Genomic DNA, 16,686 nt, shown 5'->3' with positions numbered 1-16,686 from the left:
CTTTGGTAATACCTATTGAAAAGTATAGTGATACTGTAGCAAAACACTGTACATATTAGATGACAATACAGGCAACTATGGTAAACATATTTTCTATGCTTTTTGAGAGCATTAAAGATAAAAAAGTACTCCTCAAATTAGACCAACAGTAGCAAAGACTTAAGCATTCAAAACTGCTCCAAGAACAACCCTGAGACCATGGCTGATGTGCAGAAAATATAATACCACAAAGACATTAACAAATACTGTATTCTGTATTTATTTTCTTAGTCAACCTTGTGTTCTTGAACGTAGCCCTGTTTCTTTGTGTTCTTGAACGTAGCTCTGTCTTTCATTTTTGTTCATTGATTTCACCTGTGTTAGTTACTCACCTGGTCTCATTAGCTCCTTATTTAGTTCATTCTGTTTGTGCCTTGTGAGATAGTGTTCGTTTTGACTCTACTAAGCCTTTTCCTAGCTCGTTTATGAGAACCAGTTATAGTCTTCAGTCCTAGTTTTGATTCTCCTGCCTGTTTGCCTACCTGTGTATGACCATTGCCTGCCTGTGACCACGATTCCTGCCTTTTGCGAAGGCGAAATAAACACCTGCCGCGCTCTGCGCGTGAATCTACACCTTTTTCTCCCTGAGTATTCATTACAATAAGTAATAGACAATAACTTAACTTCAAAGTAAACCAGTTGGAGGCAAACCATTGTACTTTCTTTAAAATCAGTGATGAATGCTGGATAAATGCCAAGTTCACTGTAAGCAATATTACACACTGAATGTGCCTAACATTCTACACATAACAATAGCAAAAAAACTGTTTTTATATAGCTGTATAGAGTGCTTTTCAATTCAGTACATACCCTTTCTAAATCAAAATAAAAGAGTGATTTATCACTTAAAGTGGAAATGCCAGCGTTTAGCAACATTAAATCAGATTTGAAAATATCTAAGCGAGCACTTAAATATTTTCACGATTTCATACTTTCATAGAATGTTTGGGAATTATGTAAGTAAGGCATTTGTGAAAATTCTATAGCAACATAGAGTGGGAATGTGGCCATGCGTTTGGACAATTAAGACACTGCAGGAAATAAAACCTAATAAAAACATGTCAGTCTTGTCCAGGACTCTACACAGACCGGTGCGCCACAGCCAAATCAGAGCTACAGTAGGCCTATATGCAAATAAGCAATTTGCCACACGGGCCTGCCATCATTCATTTTGAACTGGACTGTGTGTTTACAGGCAGTAGCAACAGCGCGACTTTAGACCATTAGAAAGCATTTGCCAAAAGCCACGAAATACATCTGAATGGTTTTCTGGAAATATGTAAATACCATGGGAGTCCTCTTACATTTGGGAACTTTCCAGTCATATTGATCAAACAACTATGAACAGGTAGGCTCTCTCTCCCTCCCTAATATCAACAACTAATGTTAGACAGAGCGAGATGAGCTAAAATCGAATGAGGCAAGAGTAGATAAACCCTCTCAAACTTTTTCAGCTTGTAGTTGACCGTCAAAACTACACTGTTAATAGATTGGGAATTGTAGACTGCTCGCCCTTCTGCAGCTTGCCTGCCAATGCATGCTTGTCCCAACCCACGTTTTGACAACTGAATGGGAACTGCCTGCACGCCCTTTTGATCATATCAAACACATTTGATTGACAACTAAGAGATATGCATTCTAACTGTGGGTAACAGTCGTTCAAGTTCAGCATAGTTAGTTAGCTAGCAAAGCGATTCACATTTCTTGCTAGCTAACTAAATGACACCGGCATCTCTAGTTGTAGCCACTGAAAAACGATATGAGGGGAAAAAGTCAGTCACTCACCCACTTGTCCAATGCTGAGATCCTCCCAGCAGCTTGCTAGCTTGTTTGGCTCCATGTTTTTAGCTTGTTAAATTGCTACATAAATAGATACACTAGTCTATTAGCCACGTTATGACTAACTTGTGATCATTGCCCTTGCTAGTTTGATTGTATTGACATTCCCAACCTTAGTTACATTTGTCGGTTTAGTCCAAAATATTGAGTAATTGAAACTGAAACAGTGCATCCTAATAAGTGGAGGCCGCAAACAATGTACCAGGCCAGGTGTGATTTACAACCTGATCGCAATATTTTTGGACTACCAAGAAATCTATTGGTGAATTATATTAATCATATATTGAACTGTATCCATCTATTCTTCAAACAATACCTTACTGTACATCATCAAATCAAATCAAATCAAATTTTATTGGTCACATGCGCCGAATACAACAGGTGCAGACATTACAGTGAAATGCTTACTTACAGCCCTTAACCAACAGTGCATTTATTTTAAACAAAAAAGTAAGAATAAAACAACAACAAAAAAGTGTTGAGAAAAAAAGAGCAGAAGTAAAAAATAAAGTGACAGTAGGGAGGCTATATATACAATAGAATAAAGTGACAGTAGGGAGGCTATATATACAGGGGGGGTACCGTTGCATAGTCAATGTGCGGGGGCACCGGCTAGTTGAGGTAGTTGAGGTAATATGTACATGTGGGTAGAGTTAAAGTGACTATGCATAAATACTTAACAGAGTAGCAGCAGCGTAAAAAGGATGGGGTGGGGGGGCAGTGCAAATAGTCCGGGTAGCCATGATTAGCTGTTCAGGAGTCTTATGGCTTGGGGGTAGAAGCTGTTGAGAAGTCTTTTGGACCTAGACTTGGCACTCCGGTACCGCTTGCCGTGCGGTAGCAGAGAGAACAGTCTATGACTAGGGTGACTGGAGTCTTTGACAATTTTGAGGGCCTTCCTCTGACACCGCCTGGTATAGAGGTCCTGGATGGCAGGGAGCTTTGCCCCAGTGATGTACTGGGCCGTACGCACTACCCTCTGTAGTGCCTTGCGGTCAGAGGCCAAGCAGTTGCCATACTAGGCGGTGATGCAACCAGTCAGGATGCTCTCGATGGTGCAGCTGTAGAATTTTTTGAGGATCTGAGGACCCATGCCAAATCTTTTTAGTCTCCTGAGGGGGAATAGGCTTTGTCGTGCCCTCTTCACGACTGTCTTGGTGTGTTTGGACCATGATAGTTCGTTGGTGATGTGGACACCAAGGCATTTACAGTCAAATAGAACCTATTTCAAATAGAACCTATTTTTAAAACCTCTTATAAAGTTGGTTTTGTAGCATAAACTGGGAATTTGATATTGTTGACTGATATGATTGTCTGTTTGTTTCATATCTTCAAAGTAGTTAAAACGCTGTCAGTTCCACTTTAAATCAATATATTTGTTTCCCCCTTTTTTGATGCACAGAAGATCTCCCTTCAAAAGAATACCACAGTCTCAAGTTTAGGGTTTCGAGCAAGATCATTGCACTTCAAACCATTGAACCCACTTAATCAGCTATTGTGTGTTCTCGTTCAAACACTGTGGAATTTCTTAGCAAAATCTCTGACCGACTCTTTACAAAGCTATCTTTGATTACACGCTAGCCCATGGGGAAACTTTATAAAACTCCCCTGCGGAGAAGGCTAGGTGACTACCAACCACTCAATTGGAAGACCAAATTCTTATCCACAAGAGGACATGAAACATGCCTTTCATCCTCAAACAAAGCTGCACATGCCCTTTCTTGCCCCTCCAAATACCACTTGCACCAATCAGAACCCACCATTCATCGCTACCACAAATGAAAGTGATTTCCTGAGCACCAATGAAAGACTATAACACACTGCTGACTAGGATGAACATTTGTTGTGATTTTTTTTTTTAAACTTCATACTTAAACAAAACCTCCACAAAACAGGAATTAGGGGGCTCACAATTAACAAATAAAGGTGTGGCAGACTCACCGATTTCGTTGTCTGACTTATTGTCAATTTCCGTGTCTGTGAGGGTAAGGGCTGAGTTGGAGCGACTAGACAGGCACGAGCTTTGGCCTGACTTGGCACCCCTGCCCCAGAGAGCCATGGTGCGTTCTGTGGATGCGGCCTCATGATTCTCTGTGGGGACCGTTCTTCTGGAGTAGCGACCAAGGGGGTGCGAGAGGCCCGTTTCAGGGCAGAGGGCCAGGCCTCTGCGTGTGGAAGGCTCACATATCCCAAGTTGCCTCAGCGAGAAGGCCTGTCCTGTAAAACCAAATACGTTTTTAAATAGCAGCCTGATCATTTAACAATGTTTCAAACCCCAATCCTAAACCCAGAATATCTGCCATTGTGTCACGGTGTGTAGCTTTTAACATTTGTGTGACTCTTAAAAATTACTGTTCTTAGAAGGGCAATAGGCCTAACTCAAATAGAGACCTCACAAAAACAAAAAACAACCAGTAAAATCAGAAGACACTTCACACCAATGGACATATTGTGCATTCAATTAAAATTGAACTGACAGCATTTGAACTACTTTTCAGATATGAAACAAACAGACAATCATCATTTCAGTAAAAAATAACAAATTCCCAGTTTATGCTACTATTTAACTCAACATTCCATGACGTACACTAAGGCATTGTTGGCAGAATAGATGGATGCAGTTCACTGCATGATTAATATAATTCACCAATACATTCCTAGGTAGTCCAAATAATATTGCTTTCAGGTTGTAAATCACAGCTGACATGATACATAGTTTGCTGCCTCTATTCGAGATGCACGTTTCAGTTTCAATTAATCTATATTTTGGACAAAATTGACGAATGTAACTAAGGCTGGGAAATGTCAATACATTCAAACTAGCAAGGGCAATGATCACAAGTCAGTCATAACGTGGCTAATAGGGTAGCGTATCTATTTATTTAGCAAGCTAAAAACACAGAGCCTTACATTAGCTAGATAGCTAGCTGCTAGGAGGATGTCATGTAATGTAATGTCATTGGAGGAGTGGGTGAGTGACTGACTTTTTCCCATCATATTGTTTTTCGGTGGCTATACACAGCTAGAGATGCAGGTGTCATTTAGTTAGCTAGCAAGAACTTGAACGTGCAACAGCCACTAGATATGACCGGTGTCAGTAAACATAGGCAAAAAAAATTAATAGTTAGTCACGAACACTGTAGATAACATGTAAACAGCCTAACCAGCTATGCTACGGTGAGTAAAATGGTCAGAGTGAGGTATTATCTCATTTGTGTCTGGAAGTAGCTAGCTAGCAAGCTAGTCAACTTTAGCCAGTTAGCTTGGGTGTTTGGTTGGGACAAGAATGAATGCACTGGCAGGCAAGCTGCAGAAGGTCAAGTAGGCTACAATTCCCCATCATTTATCAGTGCAATTTTGACAGGCAACTAGCTGAAAAGGTTTGAGAGGGTTTATCTAATGTTCCTTCGTTAGATTTTAGTTCATCTTGCTCTGGCTAGCATTAGCTGTTGATCTTCATGTTGAGGTGCATAACTGAGGGAGAGCGAGCCTACCTTTTCATGGTTGTATGATCAATAGGACTGTAAAGTTCCCAAATGTAAGAGGACTATATATTTGCAGAAATCCATTCAGGTGTATTTTGTGGCTTTGGCGAATGTGTTCTAATGATCTAAAGTCGTGCTGTTGCAACTGCCTGTAAACACAAAGTGAATGATGACAGGCCTGTGTGGCAAATGGCTTGTTTGCATAAAGGCCTACTAATACAATTTCATGTTGCTAAAATGCTGTCAGTTCCACTTTAAGATAGAATTAGAAAGGAATTTTGTTGCTTTGAAGATTATCGGGACTGACCTTACACTTGAACCTAAAAAAACAGTCTAAAAACAACATTCCTTTAGAGTACTCAAGGAAAAGAGGATCCCACTCATTGTATACAAATTGTAAATTGGAACAGTTCCACGGTTCTGTGTCTTCTTAATAGTTTGTAAATCTGGATTTAAAGTGGGGATTTAATATAGAAACAAAAGGTGAAAAATAGATGCAAGGAAATTTACACTGTCAATGCTGGATTGAGTAAATACAAATTATCTACACCAAAAATCTATAATCAATGTTCAAAGTACTTTTCACTAAAGTAACATTTCTTAATGTGTGGACAGAACTTAATTATACCAAGTAATAGAAATGATTGTACAGTCTAAATTATTTTCTAAAATGTATTTTTTGGAATATATACAGTCAAAGTATTCCATTAATATTTGTATTATTTTTTATTATTCTAGGGGTACGTTTGAGAATGTAATGTCATGCTGCATAAGATTACACACATGTATTTTACCCATATAACATTTAGAAATACCATTGCAGACAATGATTAATATAAGTACAATGGCAATTAATAAAATCAATTTTAAAAACTTTTCTTGCGTTTACATTTCGTGTACTGGTTATTCCACAGTGAAAATAAAAACAAGTGAAATTGACAAAGAACATTGTAAGGTAAAAACTGCAGCAGAGCAATAAGATACATTGACAATATTCTATGTGATGTAACACACTTCATAAGATAAGTAAAATGTATAGTTTTAGGTTTTTATTAAGGTCCAAGTTCTAAACAGATAAATACTTTGAAATGCAAAACATTTCACATAATTTCTAATTAAACTGAATCATTCAGTATTTGGAGTTGTGATTTACATTTGAACAAGGACATGTTGTTCAAATACAAAGTACTAATTTCGCCATCATGCTCCAACTGAATTATCATTGAGGTGATAAATCCAAATCGTTCATTACCTTTTCATTAAAAGTCCTAATTTGATCTAGAAGTAAAGGGAAAACTAACATACGTCCCACAGCCTAATTAGAACGCCATTAACTTCCAGCTGGCGCCAATTAGCAGAAATCTATGAGAAATATGCCAGGAATTATGTGTTGTTCATATTAGATTATGACATTTTTTTTCTTATTATGAACATTTCCTGCCAATTGCCAACAACCAATTAAAAAAGGTGAGTTATTTGTTCAGCAGTTCAATAGGTAATTATCATTGGTATGTGAAGTGGAGCTGGATAATTTCGTTTGGATGTGTACATAGTTCAGGCACAGATCGAAAAGATCTCTACTTTTCATCATGGATTAATAAAAACCTAAAGTGACAAGCTATGAATGCTGGTAAATTGATCATGCAAGAAGATAAAGACCACCATCAGTTTTCAAGGAAACCCATGGGATGCCCTACCTAAGACAAAACATCAGACTTACTAATACAGTATAAAAAATCTTTCCTATGTCAATGAGTTCAATTGTAGACGATTCATTTCAATTCTTGCGACATTATATTTTTTACCAAACTCCATGTGCTCCCAAGTTATGTTTAAAAAATACACGTATGAAATCAATCAAATCAAAACTAATCTAAACAAATTATATCTATACAATTTGTCTATTATTAAGCATCCTTTCATATAATTGGAATAGAGTTGTGACTGTACTGACCTGGCCTGCTATAGTCATTCGTCTCCTGGTGGACCATCTCCTTGACTCGGCCTGAGAATAGCAGCCGGGCGGGGTCATGGTCATAGGCCTGCAGTGTCTCGCTAGAGCTGTAGGACTTCTGGGTAGGCACCCGGCAGGCCCCTTCTCTGTCTGTCGATGATGCGGTGTAATGCGGTTCCAGATCCCTCTCCCTTTCGCGGTCTCTCTCCCGGTCTCTCTGGCTCTTGGAGAGCGAGCAGAAGGGCCGCTGCTCCTTCACCCGTTCCATGCTGCCTGCATACTGTGTCCTCCCCGGTTCTCTCCTGAGACAATCGCTTTGGGATATTCCGCTCCACTTCCACCTCTGTCTATCCGTCTGTATTTCTGTCTACCTGGACAGAGAGGGGGGGGAGATGAGAAGCTCAGATAACACTAATCCGCCCACTTAATCTTCAAAAGCCCACACTCACACCCACCACAGCACCATCTCTCAAACCCCACCCGTAAGCCATTCCATGCATGAATTCCCCTCCATAAAGCAGATCTCCTCTCACTGACTCACTCTCCCACTTTCTTTTATATGAGGTAGACGTTAATTTAGACACTAATTAGCCACTACCGTTAAGTGTAGAGCGTGCAAAGGGTGGATTTTCACTGGTGAGGATTTCGGTAAAATGGGGACAGACGTGGGAAGAAAGAATAAAACGAATCTGTGAAAACCCCAAGCAGAGAGTGAGTGGTGAAAATCCCTGGTATGCTGCTCAGGTGTTTAATACCAACTGCTCCCACTCGTTCCCGAAATACCACACTTTCATTTCTGTCTTGGCTCGGCTGGAAGCCCAAAGACAGGTGTATCAGACACCCTCACCTTTCCTCTACTGAAACTGAAACTTTGTTTTACATCAATCATCAAAATGTTTTAATGATGCCTTGTGCATGTTATGATATGGGAGACTACCTGGATATCCTTTCCTGGGATACTTCCAGAAGCATTAGAGGTAGAGGATGGATCCAAGGGTTATGATTAATAATAATAATAATAATAATAATAAATAATAATAATAATAATAATATTTGTATAGCACTTTCAATATGAGTAACAAATTGCTTCACATCATAAAATATAATACAATTAAAATACTAACAAAGAAACAAAGACATGAAGAAGGAGAATGAAAAAAGATAGCCAATAAAAATCATATACTGAACTCATACATTAAAAGCATCTTTATAAAAGTGTGTCTTCAGCAGGGATTTAAAAAGAGGCACTGAATCTGCAAGCCTGATCTCCTCTGCCAGACCATTCCAAAGTCTAGGGGCCCTAATGGCAAATGCCCGGTTTCATTTAGTTTTCAAACTAGACTTTGTAATGGTCAATAGTGCCCTGCCAGAGGATCTCAGGCTGCAACCTGGCTCGTAGGGGGATAAAAGATCAGAGATACAGGATGGGGCTGAACCAAGCATGAAACGTGATTAATACAATTGTTTCATGTACACTCAAAGTGACTGGTAGCCAGTGTAGAGAAGCTAAAATGGGGTATGATATAGTTACATTTTCTGGTGCCTTCTAAAAGCCGTGCTGCAGCATTTTGAACTAACTGTAGACGATGAAGTGATTTCTGACTGAGACATGTATACAATGACTTACAGTAATCTAGGGGTGAATATATAAAAGCATGTATAACATTCTCCAGATAAGTGACCAAGATAAAAAGACTTGACTTTAGCTATATTCCTTAGATGATAAAAACAGGACAACCTTCTTTACATGCAGCTCAAGGTTTAGGTCAGGGTCAAAGAAGATACCAAGGTTTCTGGCTGTAGGCTTTAAATTGATGGACAAATGACCAAGGCTATTTACAATCAGGGTTCTAGCAAGGTGGGGTTGGAAAGGAGCCAGAAGTCAGGGAGCTATTTACAATAGACAGAATGTTGGTGACAACAGTAGGCATAACCTCTTTTAGTAGTCTAGTAGGGTTCATGTCCAAGGGGCAGCAGGAGGTCTTCATGTGATCTACAGTATCAAGGAGGGACTCAAAGGATATTTGCTCAAAGGAGCAAAGGGAAGCAGTAGACAGTAGATTCTTCTATAAAGAATCACAAAAACTGTTCACAGATCATTTCTCATCAGATCCTTCATTATACTTGAAGTGTGCAACTTTCTAAGTACACTTTAAGGCACAAGTATAGTCATTTAACAAGGTGATACTGGCAAACAGTGTATTCTTGGTTTTAACTGGTGCCACACAGTCTAAAGTAGCCTGACATGTCATTGAAACTGTTCAGCAAATCATCGATGATGACACAGAACAGGATCAGTAGTATAGGATGAAAAAGCAAATAAATAAATAAATAAAGCAGGTAAATGTATTAGCAGTTGTGGAGAAGAATGTTGTGAGAGCGAGTGGGGACATACACATTTTTAGGAGGAGAAGAAAGCATTTTCAAAACAATGCTGAGATGGTCAGACACACACATCAATAGCTTCCAAGTTATCAATATTTAGATCATCATGAGATCAAGAGTATGGTCTTTGTTGTGTGAAGGCCCTGTGGCATATGGCAAAGTTAAAGGATTCTAACAGGTTAAGAAACTCCCCAGCTAGTGCATTACTTGGGCAACACACATGAATGTTTAGATCTCGAAGTATAACAACCCTGTCATATTTAGGCGTAACCAAATATAGCAGGTGAGAGAATTCTGCAGTGAACAAACTTTTAGGTTTAGGAGGGCAGAACACTAAAATACACAAGGTGGGAAAATTATAACCTACATGACCAAAATTATGTGGACACCTGCTCATCGAACATCTCATTCCAAAATCATGGGCATTAATATGGAGTTGGTCCCCCCTTTGCTGCTATAACAGCCTCCACTATTCTGGGAAGGCTTTCCACTAGATGTTGGAACATTGCTGTGGGGACATTGCTGTTGGGAGTTTAGGCCTGGCTCGCAGTCAGTGTTCCAATTCATCCCAAAAGGTATTCAATGGGGTTGAGATCAGGGCTCTGCGCAGGCCAATCAAGTTCTTCCACACCGATCTCGACAAACCATTTCTGTATGGACCTCGCTTTGTGCACAGGGGCAGTGTTATGCTGAAACAGGAAAGGGCCTTCCCCAAACTGTTGCCACAAAGTTAGAAGCACATAATCGTCTAGAATGTCAATATATGCTGTAGCGTTAACATTTCCCTTCACTGGAACGAAGGGGCCTAGCCCGAACCATGAAAACAGCAAAACACCATTATTTCTCCTCCACCAAACTTTACAGTTGGCACTACGCATTGGGGCAGTTCTCCTAGCATCTGCCAAACCCAGATTAGTCCGTCGGACTGCCAGATGGTGAAGCATGATTCATCACTCCAGAGAACGCGTCTCCACTGTTCCAGAGTCCAATGGCGGCGAGCTTTACACCACCCCAGCCGACGCTTGGCATTACGCATGGTGATCTTAGGCTTGTGTGCGGCTACTCGGCCGTGGAAACCTATTTCATGAAGCTCCCGACGAACAGTTATTGTGCTGACGTTGCTTCCAGAAGCCGTTTGGAACTTGGTAGTGAGTGTTGCAACCGAGGACAGACGATTTTTACGCGCTACCAGCTTCAATACTTGGCGGTCCCGTTCTGTGAGCTTGTGTCGCCTACCACTTCGCGGCTGATCCGTTGTTGCTCCTAGACGTTTCCACTTCACAATAACAGCACTTACAGCTGACCGGGGCAGCTGTAGCAGGGCAGACATTTGACGAACTGACTTGTTGGAAAGGTGGCATCCTATGATGGTGCCACGTTGAAAGTCACTGAGCTCTTCAGTAAGGCCATTCTACCGCCAATGTTTGTCTATGGAGATTGCATGGCTGTGTGCTTGATTTTATACACGCGTCAGCAACGAGTGTGGCTGAAATTGCCGAATCCACTAATTTGAAGGGGTGTCCACATACTTTTGTATATATAGTGTATAGTGTGCCTTCAGAAAGTATTCCCACCCCTTGATTTTTCAAAAAAAAATTGTTACAACCTGAATACAAAAAACTGATTAAATTGAGATTTTGTGTCACTAGCCTACACACAATACCCCATAATGTCAAAGTGGAATTATGTTTTTAGAAATGTTGACAAATACATTATGAAAAGCTGAAATGTCTTGAGTCAATAAGTATTCAACCCCTTTGTTATGGGCAAGCCTAAATAAGTTCAGGAGTAAAAATGTGCTTAACAAGTCACATAATAAGGTGCATGGACTCACTGTGTTAAATTATACTGTTTAACATGATTTTTGAATGACTACCTCATCTCTATACCCCACACATACAATTATCTGTGAGGTTCCCTTAGTCAAGCAGTGTAATGTCTACTCCTGCTCCTCCCCCCCGGCGTTCGACGTCGCCGGTTTACCAACCACCGGTCCTGGCCTCCCTTCATTACGCACACCTGCGCCTCATCAGGCACACCTGGACTCTATCACCTTCCTGATTACTCTCCATATATAGCATTCTGTTCTCATTTCCCATCAGGCATTATTGACACTGTTCTCCTGATTTTGTTTTGTTCATTGTTCGTGTTTATTAAACTCTCCAACTGCACCTGCTTCCCGCCTCGCAGCGTCTTTGTTACAAGCAGTGAATTTCAAACACGGATTCAACAACAAAGAGGGAGGTTTTCCAATGCCTCGCAAAGGGTGCCTATCGGTAGATGGGTTCAAATAAAGAAAGCAGACATTGAATATCGCTTTGAGCATGGTGAAGTTATTAATTACACTTTGGATGGTGTATCAATACACCCACTAACTACAAACATACAGGTGTCCTTCCTTACTCAGTAGCCAGAGAGGAATGAAAGAGCTCAGGGATTTCACCACGAGGCCAACGGTGACTTTAAAACAGTTGCAGAGTTAAATGTCTGTGATAGGAGAAAACTGAGGATGGATCAACAGCATTGTAGTTACTCCACAATACTAACCTAAATGACAGAGTGAAAAGAAGGAAGCCTGTACAGAATAAAAATATTCCAAAACATGCATCCTGTTTGCAATGAGGCACTAATGTAAAACTGCCAAAAATGTGGCAAAGAAATTAACTTCATGTCCTGAATACAAAAGCACTATGTTTGGGACAAATCCAACACAACACATAGCTGAGTACCACTCTTCATATTTTCAAGCATGGTGGTGGTTGCATCATGTTATGGGTATTCTTGTCTTCGGCAAGGACTAGGGATTTTTTTTAGGATAAAAGAAACAATAGAGCTAAGCACAGGCAAAATCCTAGAGGAAAACCTGGTTCAGTCTGCTTTCCAACAGACACTGGGAGACAAATTCACCTTTCAGCAGGACAATACCCCAAAAAACACAAGGCCAAATACTTACATTGAATAAACCAATCTTGACATGGATAACTGCCGGATTGCCAAAGGTATTCAGGGGAGTTAGAGGAACATAAATTAGGTTACTTACATTAACCGCACTATGGGACGTAATATTTTCCCTGCTCTCTGTTGCTTATTATGACAGGGAGGACTGGAGCACGGCCAGACCATCAGTCTCTAAAACAGTTTCAATGTTGCTGGAAATAAACCTGGAACCCCTGTGGATTGGGTGAATAAAGTCTCTTTAAAAGAGTGCTGGTTGCTCCCACAGCAAGTAAAAATGGTCACAAAGGGAGACATTCTTGTTGCTTCAAAGTTTCTTTAGGTACTCGTTTAGGGCAACGAGGCAGCTGAAACGTTCTGAGCCCCTTCGATAGCACAGAAGGGGGCCAGAGATAATTATTATCTTCCCTATGCTAACATGTTTAAAATAATTTTGTAGTACTCCCGCAGTTCCTCAGATCGCCTAACGTGAAGGTCATTAAAACCCATGTGAGTGACGATGGTGCCAATAGAGTAGTTGACCAGAACCGTGGGCACCGGCCTCCTGGTGACAGTGGACCTTGGTCGGTCCACAGACAGTAGGCAGGCCAGAATCTCACCATCGAGCTGCCCACAATGATGGTGGTCGTGATGGAATCTGATGGGGAAGGAAGAGGGGGAACGGGATGGGGCTAGACTGAATCTCCGCACCAGCAGCAGCGGATGGCGTCGGAAGCTCCAGGAAAGGTGGACAAGGGCCCGAGACACCTGCTGAACAGTGGTAGCCATAGGGGAGGGTGCCACTGGTCGGCTGCCGGTACACTCCCAGGATCAGAGCTGACTCCCGGGGCTGTTAGGTACGCCTCCAGCGGGGCAAAGCTGTTATATAGCTGGATCAGATCTTCCAGGATAGATGGAGGCTGGCCAGACTGCCTCCTTTCCGGCCTCCTACACCTGGCCAGTGTCCAGTCTCCCATGGGCAGCAGAGTTGAGTTTATCATCTGTCCAGTGGATTCGAATAGATCAACGCCGCCCGACTCATCTGCACCTTGGCTGTAGGCCAGCCAATGCGATTTGCCTGTGTTTCTGCCAGGTCGGTGAACTTGGAAAGCAGATTTTAGGCCTCAAGGTTTTTATTGAGAATATGCTGAGAAGTACTTTCACTACCTGGCAGGTTGTTTTTCCTTTCAATGCAGAGATTAAATCTGAAAGACACTTTCAAACCAGTTCAAAACGTAGAGACAACCCTCCATCCTACTCCCAACATGCACACACACGACAGAATAATGTGCAGTGGGTGAGAACAGATCCACCCACAAACCTCCCTGATTGCGATCATTTTATGCTTTATAGAACTGTAAAAGATACAAAGGGGCTGATAACTGTTAATGCTAAGGGCCTTGTCTGCCGAGCCGCCGACAACAGAACCCAGACTACAGGGAGAAATGATTAGTGTCCTAATAAGCTATAAGCCCCCCTGGGTGTGTTATGGGGATATGTTGTGGCAGGCCAGATTCTCACAAAACCAGGTGAACGCATACTGCCTTCCTCAGGAGGATCCAAAAGGTACTGACGCCATCATTTTCAGGGTTAATCAAAATGTCCTCTATGCACTGAAGGTAGTTCCTGTACATGGGGATGCTTTGAGGGACCCTAGAGAGATACTCATAGAAGCTGTCATGGTGTCAAAGCCTACAAGGGACTTCGGCTGTAGTTTGCTGTGCTTTCAACTCAAGGAAGTTCCATCTAAGTATTATGCCACATTTTTGCTTGGATATAGGAACCACAAATAGGCCTACATCATTTCTGTGTGCCTTACTGCAATACACCAGAAATGTTCATTGAGTCACCCCATTCAGATAAGAACTGTACTACATACTGTCAGGATACAAGGCACTTCATGGCAAGGAAGGAAAAAGTACAATTTGTAAAGATCATTTGTAAAGATGTTTGAATCATGAACAATGTCAGTCCCTGTTCTGTATGTGTCACCTTTGATAATATGGGTGATTGACCTCAAGAAGGAAAAGCCGACATAGCAGTAATTTAGTGGCTTAGTGGGATCCTTTGGCAAGGCAGTGAGGCAGTACAGTGATCTATGTAGCGTAGCAAAGCACTACACAGGCCTATGACTCCCCAGCCAGTTACCTATTGTACCCTGAAACCCGCTTAATCTGTTATATACAGTCCCAATGTTCTTTTAGATATTAACCATACAGTGTATTCGGAAAGTATTCAGACCCCTTGACTTTTTCCACTGATCATTAAGTTACAGCCTTATCCTAAAATTGATTAAATTGTTTTTTTTCCCCTCATGAATCTACACACAATACCCCATAATGAAAAGCAAAAACTGATTTAGAAATGTTTGCAAATTGATTAAAAATAAAAAACTGAAATATCACATTTGTATAAGTATTCAGACCCTTTACTCAGTACGTTGTTGAAGCACCTTAGGCAGCGATTACAGCCTCGAGTCTTCTTGGGTATGACGCAACAAGCTTGGCACACCTGTATTTGGGGAGTTTCTCCCATTCTTCTCTGCAGATCCTCTCAAGCTCTGTCAGGTTGGATGGGGAGCGTCGCTGCACAGCTATTTTCAGGTCTCTCCAGAGATGTTCGATTAGGTTCAAGTCCGGGCTCTGGCTGAGCCACTCAAGGACACTCAGAGACTTGTCCCGAAGCCACTCCTGTGTTGTTTTGGCTGTGTGTTTAGGGTTGTTGTCCTGTTGGAAGGTGAACCTTCCCCCCAGTCTGAGGTCCTGAGCGCTCTGGAGCAGGTTTTCATCAAGGATCTCTCTGTACTTTGCTCCGTTCATCTTTCCCTTGATCCTGACTAGTTTCCAAGTCCCTGCCACTGAAAAACATCCCCACACCTGATGCTGCCACCAACATGCTTCACCATAGGGATGGTACCAGGTTTCCTCCAGATGTGACACTTGGCATTCAGGCCAAAGAGTTCAATCTTGGTTTCATCAGACCAGAGAATCTTGTTCCTCTCTTGAGAGTCTTTAGGTGCCTTTTGGCAAACTCCAAGCGGGCTGTCATGCCACTATACCATAAAGGCCTGATTAGTAGAGTGTGCAGAGATGGTTGTCCTTCTGGAAGGTTCGCCCATCTCCACAGAGGAACTCTGGAGCGGCCAACTTTAGGAAGAGTCTTGGTGGTTCCAAACTTCTTCCATTTAAGAATGATGGAGGCCACTGCGTTCTAGGGGACCTTCACTGCTGCAGAAATGTTTTGGTACCCTTCCACAGATCTGTGCCTCGACACAATCCTGTCTCGGAGCTCTGCGGACAATTCCTTCTACCTCATGGCTTGGTTTTTGCTCTGACATGCACTGTCAACTGTGGGACCTTATATAGACAGGTGTGTGCCTTTCCAAATCATGTCCAATCAATTGAATTTACCACAGGTGGACTCCAATCGAGTTGCAGAAACATCAAGGATGATCAATGGAAACAGGATGCACATGAGCTCAATTTCGAGTCTCATAGCAAAGGATCTGAATACTTATGTAAATAAGGTATCTGTTTTTAAAAAATAAAAACCTGTTTTCGCTTCGTCATTATATGGGGTATTGTGTGTAGATTGATGCACTTAATCCATTTCAGAATAAGGCTGTAACATAACAAAATGTGGAAAAAGTCAAGGGGTCTGAATTCTTTCCGAATGCACTTTATGTATAATTTAGTGTTAAGCAATGTACTTCAGTCAATTTGGAAACACATTTTCGAGAATAATGCCAGTTGGGAAGCTTTTATGATCTAGGCTCGATTCTCGTTTGGACACGTCTTCACACTCACGATTCACATGGGAGGACCAAAGGAGAAGCCACCACAGTTGTGGCTTAGAGCCAATACAGCCAAATAAATTGGTTTCAACTGAAGTGACCCACATTCCTGATGTAAGCACAAGGTGCATTTTCCAAAGAGAGTACAGTAGTCACTGGAGATTAATTTGTTCAAGTAATTACAATTCAGAGGGCCTGCTCTAAAAATTAACTCTGTAAATAAAGGTAATAAAAACGCATGCTTGCTATTTCTGTCG

At 41.4% G+C, this 16,686-nt stretch overlaps 1 protein-coding gene across 1 annotated transcript in view; it reads right to left on the bottom strand.

Moving 5' to 3' along the window:
* The window catches only part of LOC311105077 (teneurin-3-like), a 157,448-nt gene extending 150,079 nt beyond the window's left edge, over positions 1-7,369 (bottom strand). The window contains exons 1-2 of the mRNA XM_084147073.1: positions 7,318-7,369; positions 3,820-4,095 (exon numbers count right to left, since the gene is read on the bottom strand). Coding sequence (XP_084003199.1) covers positions 3,820-4,095; positions 7,318-7,354 — 313 coding nt within the window. The 5' untranslated portion in view covers positions 7,355-7,369. The remainder of the gene's footprint in view (positions 1-3,819; positions 4,096-7,317) is intronic.
* Positions 7,370-16,686: the final 9,317 nt, after the last annotated feature.

Source organism: Coregonus lavaretus (assembly GCF_964263955.1).
Source record: "Coregonus lavaretus genome assembly, chromosome: 29".
In the NCBI taxonomy this organism is placed as follows: Eukaryota; Metazoa; Chordata; class Actinopteri; order Salmoniformes; family Salmonidae; genus Coregonus; species Coregonus lavaretus.
This window is presented reverse-complemented; position numbering and strand designations above follow the sequence as displayed.